This window comes from Ochotona princeps, chromosome 29, assembly GCF_030435755.1.
Source record: "Ochotona princeps isolate mOchPri1 chromosome 29, mOchPri1.hap1, whole genome shotgun sequence".
Taxonomy (NCBI): Eukaryota; Metazoa; Chordata; class Mammalia; order Lagomorpha; family Ochotonidae; genus Ochotona; species Ochotona princeps.
This window is the reverse complement of record NC_080860.1, coordinates 9935496-9954243: the sequence shown is the minus strand read 5'-3', so window position 1 is coordinate 9954243 and position 18748 is coordinate 9935496. Positions and strand designations below refer to the sequence as shown.

Sequence of the window (18748 nt, the reverse complement as noted above, 5' to 3'; positions counted from 1 at the left end):
CATTCTCCCACCTGCACAGCCTCACCGCCCCCCCACAAGCCCTCACCTCCTTCTCTTCTTCCGAGTGGATTTCTTCTTTTTCTTCTTCCCCCTGGAGGAAGGTGGTGGCGTCAAGTCTTTGTCATGGGAGGCACTGTGGGAAGCAAAGAGTGGAGTGTTAGAGGCCTATATCCCGCATCACCGGCTGGGGCTGCTACAGCCAGGGAAGGCACCTGTTCCTTGAAGGACCACGGACTGATGGTGAATCCCTAATTGCCATCCCATGGCTGATCCGGTCACACTTCCGATTAATAAGGGCTTAATGTCGGCCTAATGAGACAGACGCTGTGTGCTACCCAAACACCAATTGATTATTTAAAACAGAGTTAAGAGAGGTTAACTACTTCTTAATAGATTTATTATTGAATTTGCAAACGGCTCACCTTGGTAAATAAATCGCTATTTAAATAATTAATTGGCAGCCCAGCCTCCTCCTTCCCTGCTCCACTGTGTCTGTAGTTCCTGCTGGAATTTCATAGCAGGCTGGAGGGACAGCAAGTGGCTGCTGATTATTCAAAGTATATTTGCCAAGGTCTTGAATCGCAAGATCCGTATCTCATATCGCCTCGCAGAACCTCAAAAACCTCTCGCTGCAGGAATAATTATTTCCTGTTTAATTAAGTTCAAAAGAGAGGGCTGCGGGCAGAGGAAGTCAACTCCTCCTATAGCTGGGTAGGCTTCTGGGGCTTTGGTGTACACTCCCCCATGGCAAAGGGAGATGGAGTTGGGGTGGTAAACTGCCCATCCAGGCAAGCCTTACCGGGAAAACATCACCGCAATGCCATGACTGTAGTAATCATATAACATTTAGGCACTTCTCATGTATCAGGTGTCCTGGATATTTGGAAACCATGGGCTATGTTGTGCTGGCAGCAGTCTGGTCAGCCTCAGGTTTGGGGCAGCTCTTCACTGGACAGCATCCTCCCTTTGCGCTTGACTTAATCTCATTGTTTTATTCATCAGGTCCTAGGACAGTAGGCTATTTATTCTCTCCTCTCTCCGCACCCTGCTTCTCCCCATGTCCCATCCCCCGTGGCCTGGGCATGTCACAGGCTGAATCCCCAGGCTTGGGCAGGTGTTTCTGCAATGTCAGCACAATGACACAACTGCCAGGAGGGGCCTTCGTCAGGTCCCTGCTACTGCTGAGGGATGGACAACGCGTGGCTGGATTGTAAATGATTAGGACTTTGGCTAGCCCTGCAATTATCACCGTCACCACAGTGGAATTTTTTCTCCCAGTGTCAGAGTCAGTTACAGGTAGAAGGGACCCAGAGGCCCGGGCCAGGCAGAGCTGTCAATAACACAGGAGCAGACCACCTCTTCTGGCCCCACCAGACTTCCAGTAACAGTTTTCGGGGACCTCACTATGTCATGCACCTGCTGCCAGCGAGTCAACATGCCTGAGCTGATGTCCCCCTCACTCTGTCCCTGAACATTTGATGTAGATATTTTCATGCTGTAGTTGTGAAAACAGAGGCCCAAAGAGAAAAGGGGCTTGTCTGAGAGCTCTCTGCTTTGGGTCCATGGCAGGATTTAGAGTTGAATATAAGCCTTTAGCAGCCATCTAGGATCCCTTTTGGCTGTTGGAGGGGGGATTGATGTTGTAAAAACACACACACTCACTCCCTTCCCCACTTCTTTCCATCCCCCCTCAACTTCTCCTGGAGACACTTTTTCTTTCGTAAAGCTAAGAGAGCTACTCTCTGGGCCTCACAGAAAAATAAATGACTGGGCCTTGGTTTATGGTCAAGTTGCAAAGGAGAGAGGGAGAAGTTGGTGGCAGAGGCAAACTCCATTTCTTCCTTCATGTCTTCCCGAAGGTTCTTGCTGGGCCAGGAAGGGGACAGGGTAGCAACTCACCTGCGTGCCCTGGAAGTACCCAGGTCCCGGCAGGCCTTGTCTCTCTCCCAGCTGTTGGTGGCCAAGGCCTCTGTGGCCAGGCGCTGACCCAGCTTTTTGGAGGGCCCATCCTGGATGGGGCCCGTGGGGCTATTCTGGGGTTCGGTCCTACAAGAGGATAAATAGGAGACAGAAGCATTAGCTTGCACAGTGACACTTTGTGTCCCTTAAGTATGCAAGGCATCCTAGTATTTTCCAGCCTCCCTTGTGGTTAGAATGAGATCCTGAGATGACTTCTGGCTGGCGGTTCTCAAAGTGGGAGTGACAGATGCCATTCAAGTCCAGTGCAAGGCGATCGAAACCCAGATGCCTTGCTTAACCCCTAGGTCCTCGTCACAGTGGCTCTGGAGGCCACACATTCTGACAGGTGAAGCTGCTTGAGGTAGGGGAAGAGAGGTTCGAACCACACCGACCTTGGCAATGGAGGAACAAAGCTTAACCATGTCAAGCCCTGCACAGGTCAGGGTCTACTTGTTAGGGCAGCAGTGCCCACACACATCCTAGCCTCACTCAATTAGGGCAGCATTGCCCACACATCCTACCTCACTCATCACAGGGAGAGGCTGCAGCTAGCACTTGACTGCCTTTCCCAGGACATGTCTGCAGACCAAAGCCTGACAAAAGTAGCTCACACTGCCCGCTCCCCTTTGCCGCCTGGAGTCCATGTCTCTGCCCTTTCACACCTCCCATAGTCGCGCATACCCATGGTTGAGAGTTGTTTCAAAAATATTAGATGGAAAAACACCAGGAAAGAACAATTCATCCATTTCCAAGAATAGACCATTTGGAGCAGACTGGAGAAATCTGACCCTGGCTCTACCCAGGCACGACTTGGACCATGCCTCTGTCATGTGTATCTTTGTAATGTACCCCAGCCAGGCCTTAGTCACCGGGTGGTCACTTTCCTTGCTGGATCGACGGTCCTGGTATCACAGTGACTGTGGGCAAGCAGCTCTGAGGTTACTGAGTGACACCCAAGGAACAGTGATGCTGCCACTGTGGATACGCCCGAGGGACTTCAGTATGCACGTGCTTCCTTGAAGTGAAAACGTGAAATGACAGATATGTTTGAGAGTCTGCATTCACATAGTTCTTATTGCCACATATCATTGCAGTGGCTCCACCTCCATTAGTTACGCTAATCTCTTACTGTGCCTAATTTTTTAAAAAAAGATTTGTTTATTTTTATTGGAAAGGTAGATATTCACAGAAGAGGAGAGACAAAGAGGAAGATTTTCTGTCCAATGACTCACTCCCCAAGTGGCCGCAATGGCTGAGGATGAGCCAATCGGAAGCCAGGAGCCAGGACACTCTTCTGGGTCTCCCATGCAGGTGCAGGGTCCCAGGGCTTTGGGCCATCCTCTACTGCTATCCCAGGCCACAGGCAGGGAGCTGGATGGGAAGTGGAGCTGCTGGGATTAGAATCGGCACCCGTATGGGATCCTGGGTATGTAAGGTGAGGACTTTAGCCACTATGCTACTGCGCCGGGCCCTACTGTGTCTAAATTAAGTGTTGTCATAGGTGTTTACACTGTAAATACAGCGTTCAGTACTGTCTGTGGTTTCAGTGTTCCCTATGGCTGAGGAGTTCTATATTTCTGACTGTGTGCACAAATGCAGCATCTGTGGGACCTGGGACCAGCCCATGGGCATCTCTGGGTCACAGCTTCCCCACTCACGAAATGGGGCACAGGGTCAGGTGCCTGCATGACTGAGTTGTTGTCAAAGTGAGACAGTTTATATAAACACAGAGGCCCACAGAGCACTGCTCAGCTTTGACCCAAACCCTCCAGTCAGTCTGTCCTCATGGGTATGAGGCCACTTAGAGTAGTTCCCACGGAGACCTGAAGCTCCCTCAGAGGCTGCTGACTTGGGCTTCAAATACCACTTCCTACAGTCCCCCATGCGCCGTGGCTCTCCGAGTCCATCTGCCACTCACTGCTGGACTCCAGCCTGGAGGAGTCAGGCCTCTGGGGGTTGCAGCTCTATCTGACTGCTCAGGGAGCGTCCTTCAGGTTCCCGGTCAGATGCGCCGATCAAAGGCATCAGCATCTTTCACGCACAGGTCTCTTGCAGCTGCTGCATCTAGTTGGTGTTATGGCTCAGGATGAATGCATCCGATAAGCCCCTCTGCTCCTTAGAGCTTCCCAGAGAGCAAGCCAAGCCCGGTCAATATGGAAGGAAGGACAGGAAAACCCACCCATCTGTGTCAGCTGCTGCTGCTCACTGCATCTTCAGCAGGACTGCGATTCCCATCAGGCCTTCCTGGTCTCCCCCCGACCAGCTCCAGGCTTCCTTTGCATTGTGCTCAGCCCTGTTTCTCGAAACGACCTGCCCTCTGCACATGTTCCATCTCTGCCCTGGCTCATCTGTCCCCGTGGAATGCTGTCCTAGCAGCTGTCGGACACCTCAGTGCCTGTAATTCTGCTCAATCCCCAGCAAGCAAGGTGCCATCTACCCACACTTCCCTTGGTCTTGGCCAACCTGTCTTCATGAATCCCGGGCCCTGAGGGTCTAAGGCACATCTGAGCCAGACCCAGGTGTGGAGGTTCGGGGAGCAAGACATTGATGGCAAAATTTACATTCAGGTTGGAGGAGTGGATGATAAACACATAAGGGCATAAAGACACAGCTTGTAAACATGTAAAGTTAAAATATCGCTCACTTGATGTGGATAAATTATGATGAGAGTAAAACAGCACGTAGTGCTAGGAGAGGGGAGGAGGTGGTAGCTAGCTCAGGTTCAGGGACCAGGAGACTTTTTTTTGTGTGTGTGCAGAGTGCAGGGGTGTGAAGATTTGGAGGATCTGGGACTAACCTTGACCTTTGGGCGACGTAAAATGTGTCTACAGACTCTAACACTCCATCCATCAACAGACAGAACCAAATTTCTCTCCCTGTGAATACTGGTTGGGTTTAGGGATGCACGTTTTAATGCAGAGAATGTTGTAGAAATGTTGTGATTTTTAAAGACTACGTCAGAAAAGGGCAATTCCCACCTTGCTCTCTCCCCTCTGGAAAGTCTGTCACCGTGGTGTGAAGCCACCCCAGCAGCCCCGTCAGAAGCCCATGTGAAGAACTGAAGCCTTTGGCCAGCAGCCAACACCACTGTGGGACACCCCGACCCTTGGTCCTCCAACATCATCAAAGCCTGGAGATGAGATTGCAACCTCTGCATACATCTGGCTGCGACCACCGACCCGCATTCCTCACTCGCTCAGACGGTGAGGCGCCTGCCCTGTTCATTCCTGCTTTGGATGAGATTTATTCACACTCAGGTCTCATTGCTATCCAAGTGTTTGTAGGAAGAGAGAATTGTGCCCTAGGCCAGAGGAATAACAAGTTCAGAGAGACAGGGAACAGCAAACAAGGGCTGGAGCGGGCAGAGGGGAGACCAGAGTCAGGCTCCTCACAGGCGGTGGGAAGAGACACTGAGTTTCTCCGAGACCGAGATGGGAAGTCTGCCAAACGGAGGATGGGCTGTTGGCCACTAGACTGAGGACAGGAGAGGGCAGGGACAGACAGCAGTGCCAATGGCAAACTGAGCAGTGGAGCAGCCAGGGAAGCGATGGGTAATGGAGGTATTGATGGCTGAGGGCTGAGTGGGAATGCAACAAAGTTAGAGGGAAGAAGGGGCTATGGAAGACCCCAAGGTTTGGAGCCCGATCAACTGGATGGATGGAGTTCACCACTGACTGCAGGGAGATGGTGTGAGGAGAAAGCCTTGGGGGTTCCCAACCCCTGTTCTAGGACATACTAGTTGTCTTGCTCCTCTTACTAGAGGTCTTCATAATATCTATTGTTGGCTTTTTGTCATCTCTCACATTAGATTGTGTGCTTCTTGAGTCTGTAGGTCTGTCTTACTGCTGCTCAGGAAGTTCTCGGCAGTATTCAGTGAGGACAGGGAAGAGCAGGTGCAATAGCAAAAGAGAACATCCATCTCAAAAAACACAATGTGGAATTTCTGAGATGTTCTGGACTAACTTCATGTCCTGGTCAAAGGGCATGGAGGATATGTCCTCCAGCCCATGCCTTGGTCAGTGCCTTCATTCTGGGCTGTCCGCCAGGGCCTCGAGTGGCAGCCACCTATGACTGGGATGTTTGACCAAGACTGGGAGCAGTACAGGAACCCCAAGACAACAATCTATGCTATCGTCAACCTACTGATAGACAAAAACCTGCGAGTCTGAGCCAGAAGTTTGTCAGCGGATAAATACAAGGTGAATAGAATGGGTCTTAGGGTGAAAAGATCTCAATGGCTTGTCTGCTGGAGAGACTAGTGGGACTGGTTATCTCATGCCTGAGGGAAGCTGGAGGATACCTCTCGGGCAGCACTGGGGGGTCAGAGACTCAGCATGCAAATCCTGCCTTGTCCATCACTGCCAGTGATGGAGGGGCGGAAGCAGAGCTGTTGGGGAGATGCAGTTGTACCCCCTTGGAAGCAGTAGCGTGTTCTTTTTCTGCAGTAGTACCGGCTTCACCTCTCTGGTGTAGGGCACCTCCCGTGAGACAGAAATATGATGTATCCTAGCAGACAGACAGGAAACGCCAAGGAGGAGGAAGGGAGTGTTCCACCATGTCATGGAATATTTAAGATCCTTTCCAAGATGTTCCACACTTTACCTCCCGGCTCTGTTAAAACAGAGAGAGACTTGGAGGAATGCTGTCCAGGGTTCCCTGACTGACACAGTACCAGAGGACCCCAAAACCTGAGAGGACACGGGTCCCTGGGTCCCATTTCAGCTCTTATCAAGTCGGGGCCTCAAAGACACCACTCAGAACCGGGCATCTTAAAGAAACAGCCTCCTGGGGGAGCAAGAATCAAATTGAGATGATTCAGACTAAAAGGCTCTGCTCTCTCACCTCCTTCCCTTTCTCTCTGCCCGGCTCTGCTCTAGTCCCACGGCCTCTCTGCCATTTATCAGGGGGTTAAGCATTTTTTCTGCCTCAGGGCTTTTGCTTGCATCTGGCCAGCTGCTTGTCTCTCAGACACCACCTTCTCCTTGACCCCTCATCTCACCTTGCTCCCTTTTCCTTGGACGGGATTCACAGTAGCCTGTTCTTTCGTTATTTCTCTCTGAAACTCTCATCTTGTGTGTTTATTGGCCAATCTACTGTCCTGTGGGCTGGAATGCAGACTTCAAGATGGTGGGGGTTCAGGGGGAACTCGTCTCCTGCCCCCACACGGCATTCTCAGAGGCACAGCGCCTGGCACACTGCACTCTGGCTCAGTGGATGTTGGCTGCATGAGTGAGTGAAGACATGTGTGGATGAACAGATGAGGTCCTGGCTTGGGAAACCCAGAGCACATCCAACCTCTTTCCTTGCACATGGAGCAGCAGAGGTCTTGGGAGGGGGTTAGCCGGAGGTCCCTCAGCTCCTTGGTGGGCCCAGCCCCTTGCCCTGTGTCTAGCTCTGCGTGTTTCGGCAGGCAGCATCCCTTGCTCCATCCTTGCTAAGAAGCCCCAGCAGCTGCCTCATTTTTACCACATAGCCCTTTGGTGTTGCGTAAAAAAAGATTTAAAAGGTGGCGAGATCTTTCAGGGGACAGCTGGAACAGTGGAGTCAAGGGCCTGCGTGCTCCACTTCACAGAGGGGAGGGAAGGAGCCACCCGTGCAGGGTTCCTCAAACCCTCCCCCGCAACACTGTTCCCACTAATCAGCAACCTGGAGCTTAGATGCTGCAGGCCGTTGTCATGGCAACCAGCAGATTCCAAACCTCTGATAAAGAGTCAGGGCTGAACATCCCAGGAAACTCTCAGAGATGTCTAGCTCCCCAGTCACTTCCCCACTCTGATTTTTGGGAGTGTCTGATTGTTTGGGGAGGCGGATATCAGAGGTAAGTGTTGGAGGAAAAGGGTTCTGGGTCTAGCCCACCTCTGTGCAGTATGGGGAAACTGACTACTCCCCCATGGCCATGTGGTGACCCACACCAGAGCTCTGGCTGGAACCACTGTCCACAGCATTCCCATTCCAGTGCTCGTATCACCTGCACTCAGTAAACACTTGTCCGTGCTGGGTGCTGAGGTAGGTACTTCTTCCTTATCACCTTGGGGATGCTTCCCAGACACCACTATCCCCACTGCACAGATGGGACCTGGAGATGCTGTGTGCCTGGGACACAGCCTTCCTGCCTCTCTTGAGCCCACCATAAATCCCAAGATTCATCATGGGGCTGACCCAACTTGGGGACCACAGAGATGTGGCTGTTATGTGTTCTGTCTCCCAGGACTTCAGTTGGGCTGACATCTTGGCAGCCCAAGACTTTCTCCGGGTTAATCCAGTTCATTGGGACTGTTCTAGATAACGTGCTGGTGCTCTGACCCTTTGGTCTTTGCCCTCGTAGCTGGAAAAAGCATCAGCATCTGAAGGAGAGGACCGGGGCTTCTAAAGAGCTGCCACTGCAGGCATCATTTGCTCATCTTAGCCAACACTGAAGGGAAAGTAAGAGCAAGTTTCAGAAGACGGGCATTTCCCCCTCTTTATATTCCATTCATTCGTCAACAGTTGTCTGCAGAACATCTATGTGGCATTGGATTTCAAGAACCCAAAAGTCACTGAGAGAGAGGGAGAGAGGGAGGGAGGGAAGGAGGGAAGGAGGGAGGGAGAGAGGGAGGGGGAGAGAGGGAGAGAGGGAGGGAGGGAGGGAGAACAAAACTCACTCAAGGATGTTTCACCCTGGAATGAGAGACAGATCCCTAGACTGGGAATCCCAATGTGGAATGGGAAATTCTTGGATACAGAGATGCTTAGAGAGCTACGGATCTACAGAGAGAGCATCTAACCCAGCTTGGGGGTTGGGGAGTCGCAAGGTGGCCCTGGGAGGTTTTCTACAAGATGCAGGAAAGTTGGTTGGGAAAGTCACGTGAAAACCATGAGCAGAAACCTGGTATCATGACTCGAGAGGGCCTGCCTGTGTGCACCTCTAGAAGATGCAGGGGCATACGGAGGGGAGTTGGGAGAGAAGGCAGGAAGCCAGAGCAGAGACTGCTGGAGAGCACAGGAACTTGATCTTTCACAGCCACATGGCAGGTGTTTTTGTTTTTGTGTTTGTTTTTTGTGGTGCACATGATGCATTTGGGGACCCTGTGTGACTGCAGACACTGGCTCAGCTGGCCTGCAGGAGCTCCTTGTTTCTAACCAATCCCCAGGCGACGCTGTTGCTCCGCAAAGCTCATTCTGAGTAGCCAGACTGCAGGCTCTCCTGGGGATTTGGGCTTGATCTGGTGAGCTGACCTGCAGCCCTCTGCCCATGCTCTCTCCTCAGGCAACTGATGAGAAGGTTTAGAGTCCTCACTGCTGAGACAGAGAATGCACAGGCACCAATACGTGTGTATGGGTAAACATTCTCATATATCAGTAATTGCCTGGTTCTCAAGTTCAGGTCAAAGGGCAACAGAACCATATGGAGTAAAATCAGCTCAGCATTTCATGCCTAGCTCAGCCAAGCAGGTCAGGCCCCCAACCTGCCTGGGTTTCGAACTCTCACCACAGAACACATCCATCCACTGCCCTCCAATCGACCTCAAACCCACCCTGTCATTTCTCCCTCCACCGGCTGGCCTGCCAATTGCCTATTTGCAGTGAGTGAGAAAACTGCTGGGAAAGGGAACTGGTTTTGATTAGAACTGCCTGAAATGTCCCCAACTTGGGAGCAGGCTGAATTCCAGCCTGTTACGATGTCCCCCTTGAGCAGGCTGTAGAAGGGACTTTGTTGGATGGAATGGGAGAAGGAACATGGGTATGGAGTCCAACTGGCATGTTAAGCCCCAATTCTGTGAATATCATCTCCCACTCCAGCTGAAGGTTCCTTCTGGACCGTTTGTTTTTTTTTTTTTTTTCAGGTGCAATTACAGGCAGGGCTTGGATTTCTCTGGGGAGGGAAGGTGGGTTACTAACTATATTTTCTCAGGTAGAAGTGCAGGGACCAAGCAAGAGGTCAGTATTGGACACATCGGTTTTGGGGTGCTGGCTGGTTATCCCTGCAGAAACGGCAGGTGGGCGTTTGGGCACACAAGCTGGAGTGCAGGGAAGAGGTCGCAGCTGGAGGATACAGCCGAGAGAGGTTAACATGTGGACGGTGTTTAAAGCCGAGGGGCTGGGCTTTCTGGGAGTGACATGGAGCACCTGGCTGGACTGGGGAGGTGGGAAGCTTTGATGGTCCTGTAACCAGAGGGGCTTCCGAATGAAGAAAACTAAACAATAAAAGGCTTGCTTAAAGGCTGACAGCCCAAACTTACTCATTTAAAGGCAGTGATTCATTGGTTGTCTGGACCTCCACCCTCCATTGGTTAACTGGCCAGGTGTACTCAAGGGCCTGGGAAGCACCATTTTGCTCTCATTTCAGCATGACCTAGAGATGAGTTTCTTCTTCAAGTTCTCAGTCCAGAGGGTGAGACAGGGTCAGTACAGAAAGGATGAGAACAGCCTGAGACTGGGGACGTCATGAGTTGGGAGAAGGCGTATTGGCTGGAAGGAGCAGGGTAAGTTGTACACAAGGGCCAGTGTGGCTGGCCAGGGAGGGTTGAGGACATACCACCGTGAGACGCAGAGAGACTCAGCCCGGCCACTTACTGTCTTGGTGACACTGCCCGAGTCCCTTCACCTCTCTGGTGAAACCACAAGTCATGTTCATCCCAGAGGGATGGCAGGAGATGGTGCATGCCCAGGGCTTGCTTACACAGCATTGGGCACATGGTGATGCTGCCAACACCCAGCCATGTTCCCCAAGCCGTTCTGTGTCCGGCCTCACATGCAAGGCTGCCTCTGGGGACCCACTTCCTGTTGATCCTGATCGCATTTTCCCAAACAGCTCCAGACAGAGGAATCTGGATGGGAAGGGACAGGGAGAGGAGGATGAGGCGCTTCTGAAGATCTCACAAGTGGCTATGTCACCAAAGTCTTGGTCACCTTGCCTAGCTGGGTGGCTCCATCAGAACCTGCAGGCAGTGTGTGTGTGCACACGCATGCATTTGTGCATACACACACACTCAGCTCCTACCCGTGGTGGGCATTTGGGGGAAGAAAAAAATCCCTAAGAGAGAGAGGCTGCTCCTGAACGGCGGCGAGAGTCAAGCCAGACCAGCCACAAATCTGCAGCAGATGAGCAGCGAGCAGGAGCTCCTGAGGTCCAGGCTCGTTATTTTTAAAATAACACAGCGGAGAAGTGAGATAAAGGACTGCAGTGGGGGAAGCTGTCAGACACCTCGCCTGGTGCTGCTGCAGCCACCGGAGGGACCCCTGCTCCCCCTTCCCAGGTTACAGACATCAAAACGACAGTGTGGCAGCTCGCAACTCTGTTGCCGGATCACAGTCAGAGCCTGTCAGGGCCAGGCTGGCCTGATGTCCTCGGAGGACACGGAGTCCCAGCCCAGAGCAGCTGGGGTCTGGGTGGGGACAAGGGTGACACTCAATGACACTGGGTGAGCAGGGGCCACTGCCCTGTTCCCCCGCAGCTGTTCACCAGTTCCCAGCTGGTGTGACGGGTGGCCAGTGCCTCAGGGAACCCCCTTTGACATGGACACAGCCCACGTCTGTGGGGAGGACAGCCCAGAGGTTATGACTGACAGTAGAGTGTTAAAGACCATTCTCTTGCCTTAAGGTGGGACCAGTTCTATGGTGGACGTGTGTGTGTGTGTGTGTGTGAATTCTGCCCAAGACAAAGACCCGACCAAGCTTTTCTTCTATCAAACTGCTGAGTGCAAGCCTGGAGCCACATGTGGAGTGTACCTGTGTCACAACGCTAGGGGCTTCCTGGACATGCAAGCCACAGGGAGTTACTAAACAGCATTGAGCTTTGCAATTTTTCTTCTGAGCATGAGAACTGTTAATGGAGATATTAAGATTACCTGCCTCTTTGAGTGGCGTGGAATGCTTAGTACATGTCCCAGATGCCTAATAAATGCTTAAGTATGTGTTATTTGATCATGGTGGTGGTGGTGATGATGATGATGCAGGATGAGGGGAAAGGTTGCTCCCTACCAGCTCCACCAATCAGCACAGAACTCTCAGAAGACTCCGCCTCTGCAGCTCCAGCACCAATCACCAGTGAGTTTTCCAATCATACCCCTTCCATTGACCCTCCTTCAGATTCCTCTGTGACTTTAAGGGAGGGAACTCTTCCTCAGAGCCACCCCAGGCCTTATGCAGCATCCCACCTGCTCCTCCACAGTGATTCTGAGCAGGAAGTGCAGGAAACAGCTCTGGCCCTCCATAGGGACCTCTCACTGCCTTCTAAAAATCAAACCCATTAGCTGAGGCTTATTGGTTTATTAGACAGCTTCATCTTCATTGGGCAGGTCAGCTTCACGATTGGTCATCTCCCACCCAACCATGCTGGTTTCCCCTGGACTCTGACGGGACCTGGGGGTGGGGGGTGGGGCTGTGGCAGGAACAGAGTGGCATGCTCTGGGACAGCTCCCTCCCCACCACCTGGGCAAGGTTTCTCTGAAAGGTGGTCAGTGACTGAGCCATCAGGGGGCTCCAGGACCTTTAGGCTGGGGCAGCCTGCAGCTGGGAAGCTGGCTGTGCTGCATTCAAGCTGCGAGCTGGGGGGCAAGCCACTTGGTCTCTCCTTGGCAGCCCAGAGATCATGCTGGTGGCCGGCTGGCAGAGGCGACACACGCAAAATGCTCAGTGCCACTGAGTGAGGGAGCACTTAATCAGATGTGGGCTGCTGTCATGGAGGACAGCCTCAGGGACACCGTGTCCCAACCTCTGTCTGCTCTGGCTGACACCTGCTGCCCCCTCTTGCAGGCCCTCCCTACCCTCTTGTGCCAGGACTCTTGTACCATCAAGCTGCCCTCCTTCAACTCTCACACTGCCTTGTTCTGACCCTTTGCTGTCCACACCTCCTACTCCCCCTCACAATAAATTCTTTACTCTTCCATGCTCCAGCATCTCTGGAAATCGCTCCCAAGATTTTCCTGCCTGGGTCCCTGCCATCCATGTGGGAGACCTGGAGGGAGTTCCTGGCTGCTGGTTTCAGCCTGGCCCAGGGCTGTTAGTGGCCATCTGGGGAGTGATCTGCTCATGGAAGATTCTCTGTCTCAACTCTGGATTTCAAACAAATAAATAAATCTCGAGGTTGTGTTGCACTGGTCCCTGTTAAGCCAAGCAGGTTGCTTTATTGTTGCAGTTACTGCAGTTCTAGGGCAGGAGGCTTGGGAGCTCCAGGGGTGGGCAGGCTGTGTGTTCCTCTCTCCCAGGCCTCTGAGAAGCACATGACTTCTGCTCTGCCTGGAATGCACAAGTTCCACTTCACCTGGAATCTTCTAAGAAGTCAGCAGGCCTGGCCAAGGCCAACTCTGCAGAACCTGCCCAATGCAGAGTTCTGTGTCTGAGACACTCCCGAGATTATACCTGAGTGAACACACTCGGGGGTAGCATTGCAGGGCCCATGATCTGCCAACATGGCCCTTTAGTTCCTCATTGAAGGGTGAAACATGTCACCCACGTCTTCAGCTCGCGATTGTCAGACGGAAGCAGCCCTGCCTCTGTGGGCCACCCTGTTAGGCATTTGTAAAACCCATTCTTTCAGGGAACCTCCATCGTAACCTCATGGGGTGAGCCCTGTAAACGTCATTCCTGAGATGGGCAAGCGGGCTTAGAGGGGTGTGGCCACTTGCTGCAGGATGCACAGTGAGAAGATGAGGTGGCCTAGAGCTCTCAGCAAACCACAGCTGGGTCTACCTGGACTTCACGGTCTCAGTGGACTGTGTCTACACAGCTTTTGGGGTAGGTCTGTCCCTGTCCGTGGCTGACCGTGCCTCCACCTCCCCCAGGCTGCCTGGCACCCACTTTTCTGCCCAGCTCCTTGCCTGTGCCCACTTCCCCTGCTGCTGTCTGCAAAGCCTATTGACCAAGACATTCAATCAATCAGCCAGCTTGCTTCTGACAGCCAAAAAACACCCCGTTGACCAATTTTCCCTCTAGCGCCTTTCCGAGGACCATGAAACCTCACTAATTTGGAATTTGCAATAATTTCTGACACAGAACCAACATTTCTCATTCTGGTAGGGAAAAAAAAAAAGAAAAAAGTCCGAAATGAAATAGCATCACACGGACTCGTGGGGCCTGGCAGGCAGGGATCTGGCCACTGGCAGGCCCCGTCTTTACCCCTTCCTCCTTCACTTACACCTGTTCACCTTACCAGCAACATTATCCACGCTACCAGGGGATGGCCACAGAACACCAATCAGGCACCAAACACTGCTGGTAAGGGTCTCACCACATCATGATCTAAACACTGCCTGTATTAGCAGCTGTGATGCCATCATTCACCCCTTTCTAAGAAACTGAGGCCAGGGCAGGCTCACTCATAGGCGGTGGAGATGGAATTTGAGCTCAGGCCATCTGGCTGGACAGTCCCAAGCCCTCCACCCACCACCATGCCTCTTGGACTGGGCAGTACTGGGGCCCACTAGTCATGATGGGGCTGGTCATAGGGCTACCTCCTAGGTGTGTTGGGGGAGAATTAACAATGACTATATGGGAAGCTATCGGAATAGGGTCAGGTACGTAGTAAGCGCTCTGTTGACTGATTCAGAGATGGCCGCATTTGCTTTGGCTCCTTCAACATGACCAGCCTGCGGGAAACCTTGCCTGGATGGTTTGCATGGATCCTCATCCTCTCCAATTGTCTGCCTAAGTTTCTGCTTCCCTGCATCAGTGTGGGGCAGAGCCCGAGCCTTCTCCAAGGAGGTACCAGGCCCACATTGTGTCTTCAGTGAATACCACTGGGGTGGCAAACAGCTCAGGGAGGGACAGGAGCCAGGTGCAGTGTTTCTCACTGTCAAGGAATCCCTAGCAGGCTGGTCAGGGCTGTTCTCATACCTCATGACACTGGCATTTGATAAATGTTTCTCCAAGAAACACCTGAAGGGTAGGCAGGTTCCCTGACGATGCTGCCCATGGTGGGACTCTAGCCCTGGTCTCCAGCTGCAGTGCCCAGGTCTTCTCTGTCCTCCTCCACTGTGCAGGATATAGCGTGCCTGCTTGGTCCTCTGGGGCCCACCCACCCTGCACCACAGATCCCCTCCCTCACCTGTCAGACTCCCCAGAACTCAAAGAGCTGGGTTCAAACTCCAGCCTGTCTATGCCCCTCTGACATCAGTGTCTCCCCATGCCTTGGTTCTGCATCTATAAAGGGGAAAGCCTCAAAGTGCTGGGAACGCAGGCAGGTGGTGCAGCAATTGATGTGCGGGTTCCTGGTGAGGGCTCAGGGGTGCTTTAAAATAATGAGCCCAAATGCTGCACCTTTTCATGCTGTCCTGCCCACTTCCGGTGCCTTTTCCCCATCTCTCTGCTAGGCCAGGTCTCACCTGGGGGTCTCTCCTCGCCCCAGCTATCCCTATCTCCATTAGCACAGGTACAAACCCAGAGTGACATCTGGTACTGTGTGCTGTAGGTGGTACTGCCAGCTCAGCTCTCAGTACCATAAGCCTCCCTGTCTCTTCTGAAATCTCACCCTGGCCACCCCATCTAGCCTTGGAAGCATGGATTCCGGGGAACGTCACTGACTTGTGACATGATGCTTGGATCATGCATTGTTGTGAGCCAGTTACCTCTGAAGGCTACTGGAGTGGAATCCTAGGGGGAGCTCAGGGGACTACTGCAGACCACACACCCCAACTCTCCCTGCAAATTCCATCTGTTACAGGCTGGAGGCTGCTCCCAAGGGCCCTTCTGCCTGTCCTACGTGTACACACAGAGCACCTGGAGGCTGGAGAGGACCCTTGGGTGCAGAATCCACAGCCCCCAGCAGCAGAAGCCAGGCTGACCTCCTCAGGAAGTAGTACCCAAGGGGGATCCACACAGGACAGGGGCCGTGTGGGCTGCCCTGGCTGTGCCTGTACTGAGAAGGGCCTGGGGGTATTCTAGCTCCCACTGCCCCAGTCAAAGACAAGCAACCAGCCAAATGCCTAATTTCCCTGGAACTTTCAGGAGGGGAGTGCTGAACTTTGGGACGTGCCAGATTCCATTCCCCTTGTCAGATCTCCCCTCTTTCTCCCCAACTTTCTTTCTCTTCCCCTTCAGAGCAAAAGCTCAAGAAACAAGCACTCCTGGAGGTATAGAGATTGGCAGACCTCTCTTCCTCTAAGGTCCAGGCCGTGTAGCCCATGAGTGGCAGCAGAGCAGGCCAGTCCCCAGTCCCGGCATCCTGCACTTTAGGCTGCTCTGCAAACTCATCCCGTTCTTTCTGAGCTGTTCTGCCCTTCTGGACACCTAGAGGACCAGGAAATCAGACCAGGCTGCAGGGCTGGCAGCAAGCAGAGCCTGCATCCTGCCTCTGGCCTTGTCACCAATGGGTGTGCGTGGCTTGCCGTTTGAGACATACTCTTATGCAACGGAACTGGGAAGGAAATGAGATTATGCCTTTCATTGCCATTTAAAGGATGGTGTGTGTGTGTGTGTGTGTGTGTGTGTGTAGTGTGTACGTGTGTCGGGTGGGGGTTGGGGGAAGGGTGGATCATAAATATTTTCTGCCTTTGGCCCGGACGTGGCCCTTTTCGAGACCAATCAGTGTTAGCAACCCTTTCTGAATGATACTAGCTGAAATTGAGAGAGGAGAGGCTGAGAACGAAACAGCAGGGTTGGGGTGGAGGTGGTTGGCCCGGAAGAGCAGGTGGGGGGTCTTTTTGCTTGCCCTCAGGAGGGGAGGATGGAGGCCTGGCTTGTGTTGTGAGGAGACCCCCCGCCCCCCCCACACACACTGGGTGGTCAGTCTCCATCACTGTTCTTGAGGGAGGAGGCTGATCCCACGCCCCTCCAGCCAGTACCTCCCCACGGAGTAGGGTGCAGCTGTCAGCCACAGCAGGCCATGTGGGTCTGTCACCATCACCATCAGCTCCTCATGGGGTTGCCCCTAATGATTATAAAAGGCTGAAATCTCAAGCTGGTTTCCAATTAACATAAACCCGATAAACACATGAATCTTCATCATCTTGGCTAACGGCAGCTCTGTTGAGGTCACCTTGGAGTGATCCTCAGGCTGGACCTGCCAGCACATCCACGCGCTACCTTCCAGACACCTCTAGCATCTGACCACTTCTCTCCTTCTCTGGGGCCACCAGGCTGGCACTCTCTGCCAGCTCTCACAGTATCTGACAATGGCTGGGGCTCATAGCCAGCCAGCACCCCACATTTCCTGGGCAGAGACATACTTCTAGGAGCACTGGTGTTTTTTCTGAGCAGACAAGGGTGCCAGGTAGCTGAATTTGGGTTGATTACATCAAGGAGAAAAATCAATTAGATTTAAATAAAGAAAAAAGATTGGAAATCAGGCACAATGCCTACTTAATTACAGCACCTAATCATTGGCTGGGAAAAAAATAACTCCAGAACATCTCATTTCATATTTGGCCTTGTAGATCTGAAATGAGAGGCTTCTAATGAAATGAACATTACCCCCACTGGAGTGGTAATTGACTGGGCGATCCTGACAGTTTCATGGGTGGCAACGATCAGCAGCCATGGGCACAGCTTTTCCAGAATGGAGACAATGCGGGATGTTTGGGGCTCTGTGGAGAGGTGGCTCACTGCCAAGATCCCCTGTCCTTGGCCACACAACTCAGAATTCTCTGGACAAAGCCCGTGGCTTCAGGACAGGGCTAGGCATCATGCAGGAGGCTAGCGTGATTAAATGGCTTTCCCCTATACAGTCCAAGGCACTACCAATCCGTGAGGCCAGAGAAGATCGCCTGCAATCAGAGGCCTCAGAGAAATTACACTGACAAGTGTCCCTGCCACTCGGATCTGGGATTATAGCCTTCTAATTGGCCTGCCTGTCGCCCAGCTCTCTCCTTCCCATCTTTCCTCTCTGCTGCAGCAAAGACTGTCTTTATAAAGCCCATCTCATCAAGCTGCTTCCTTGATTGGAACCCTCTGGGTTTCTCTTGAGATTAAAGGAGCCCAGGCTCCCTGCCACAGTTCCAAAGGCTAGATGAGATCTAGGCTTGGCCCTTGGTACCTACCCCACCACACTTTGTTCCACACATACCAACCCAAGGGCATTCCCCTCACCTTTTCTTGTTCTCTCAACTTCAAATCTTTGCACATACAGTTCCCTCCTCCCGGAATATCTTTCCTTTCCTTCCCTGCCTAGCTCCGGCCTAGCTCCTGCCTCATCCTGGACGCACACATCCTTCCGGACCACTCCCTCACCCAGCTGGGTTTGCAGCCCATCTGTGCTTTCAGTATTCTCCCAGCATGGTGGCTGTGTCTGCAATACGATGCTCTGTGAGCTCAATGAAGGATTGCTGGTTTGTGACGTCTGCAGAGCCCCACACGGAGTGTCTGAGCAAAGACTGCTGAGTGCAAGTCCTCTGTAAGAGGAGGCATCCATGACATCATATGTGGTAGTGACGAGGTCTGTGACTGCTGGCACTGAGCTTCAGAAAGTAGACTCTGGTCTGCTCTCATCTGCTTCACAGTAGCTCACAGCTCCATGTACACAACAGGTGTGGAAACAGATGCTTACAGGAATATGAAGGTACAAGGAAGGGGTCAATATATTCTCTCCAAGATTCCTGTTCCAGAGAAGGAGGGAGCGCAGAGGCACGGAGATGAGCTAATGGCTTTCTTAGAGTCACAAGTACTGTGACTCAGTTGACAAGGGAACACCAGCAATCACACTTGGCTCTTGAAGATGCTTGTTTCATTTTTGGGTGGGACAGGGTCTTTACTACCACCAAATAAGCCAGACTCAGTAGAGTCACTCTTCAAATGGATCAGTTGTATGTGAGAGAGCATAGGCGAGCTGAGAGAAATGTTAGGATTCGAGTGAGAAACAAAACAACATTAACTGAAA

The 18748-nt window shown here is 52.5% G+C and overlaps 1 protein-coding gene across 1 annotated transcript in view; it reads right to left on the bottom strand.

The window, feature by feature from the left end:
• The window catches only part of SRRM4 (serine/arginine repetitive matrix 4), a 123696-nt gene that overhangs the window by 30973 nt on the left and 73975 nt on the right, over positions 1-18748 (bottom strand). The window contains exons 2-3 of the mRNA XM_004597787.2: positions 1900-2046; positions 47-133 (exon numbers count right to left, since the gene is read on the bottom strand). Coding sequence (XP_004597844.2) covers positions 47-133; positions 1900-2046 — 234 coding nt within the window. The remainder of the gene's footprint in view (positions 1-46; positions 134-1899; positions 2047-18748) is intronic.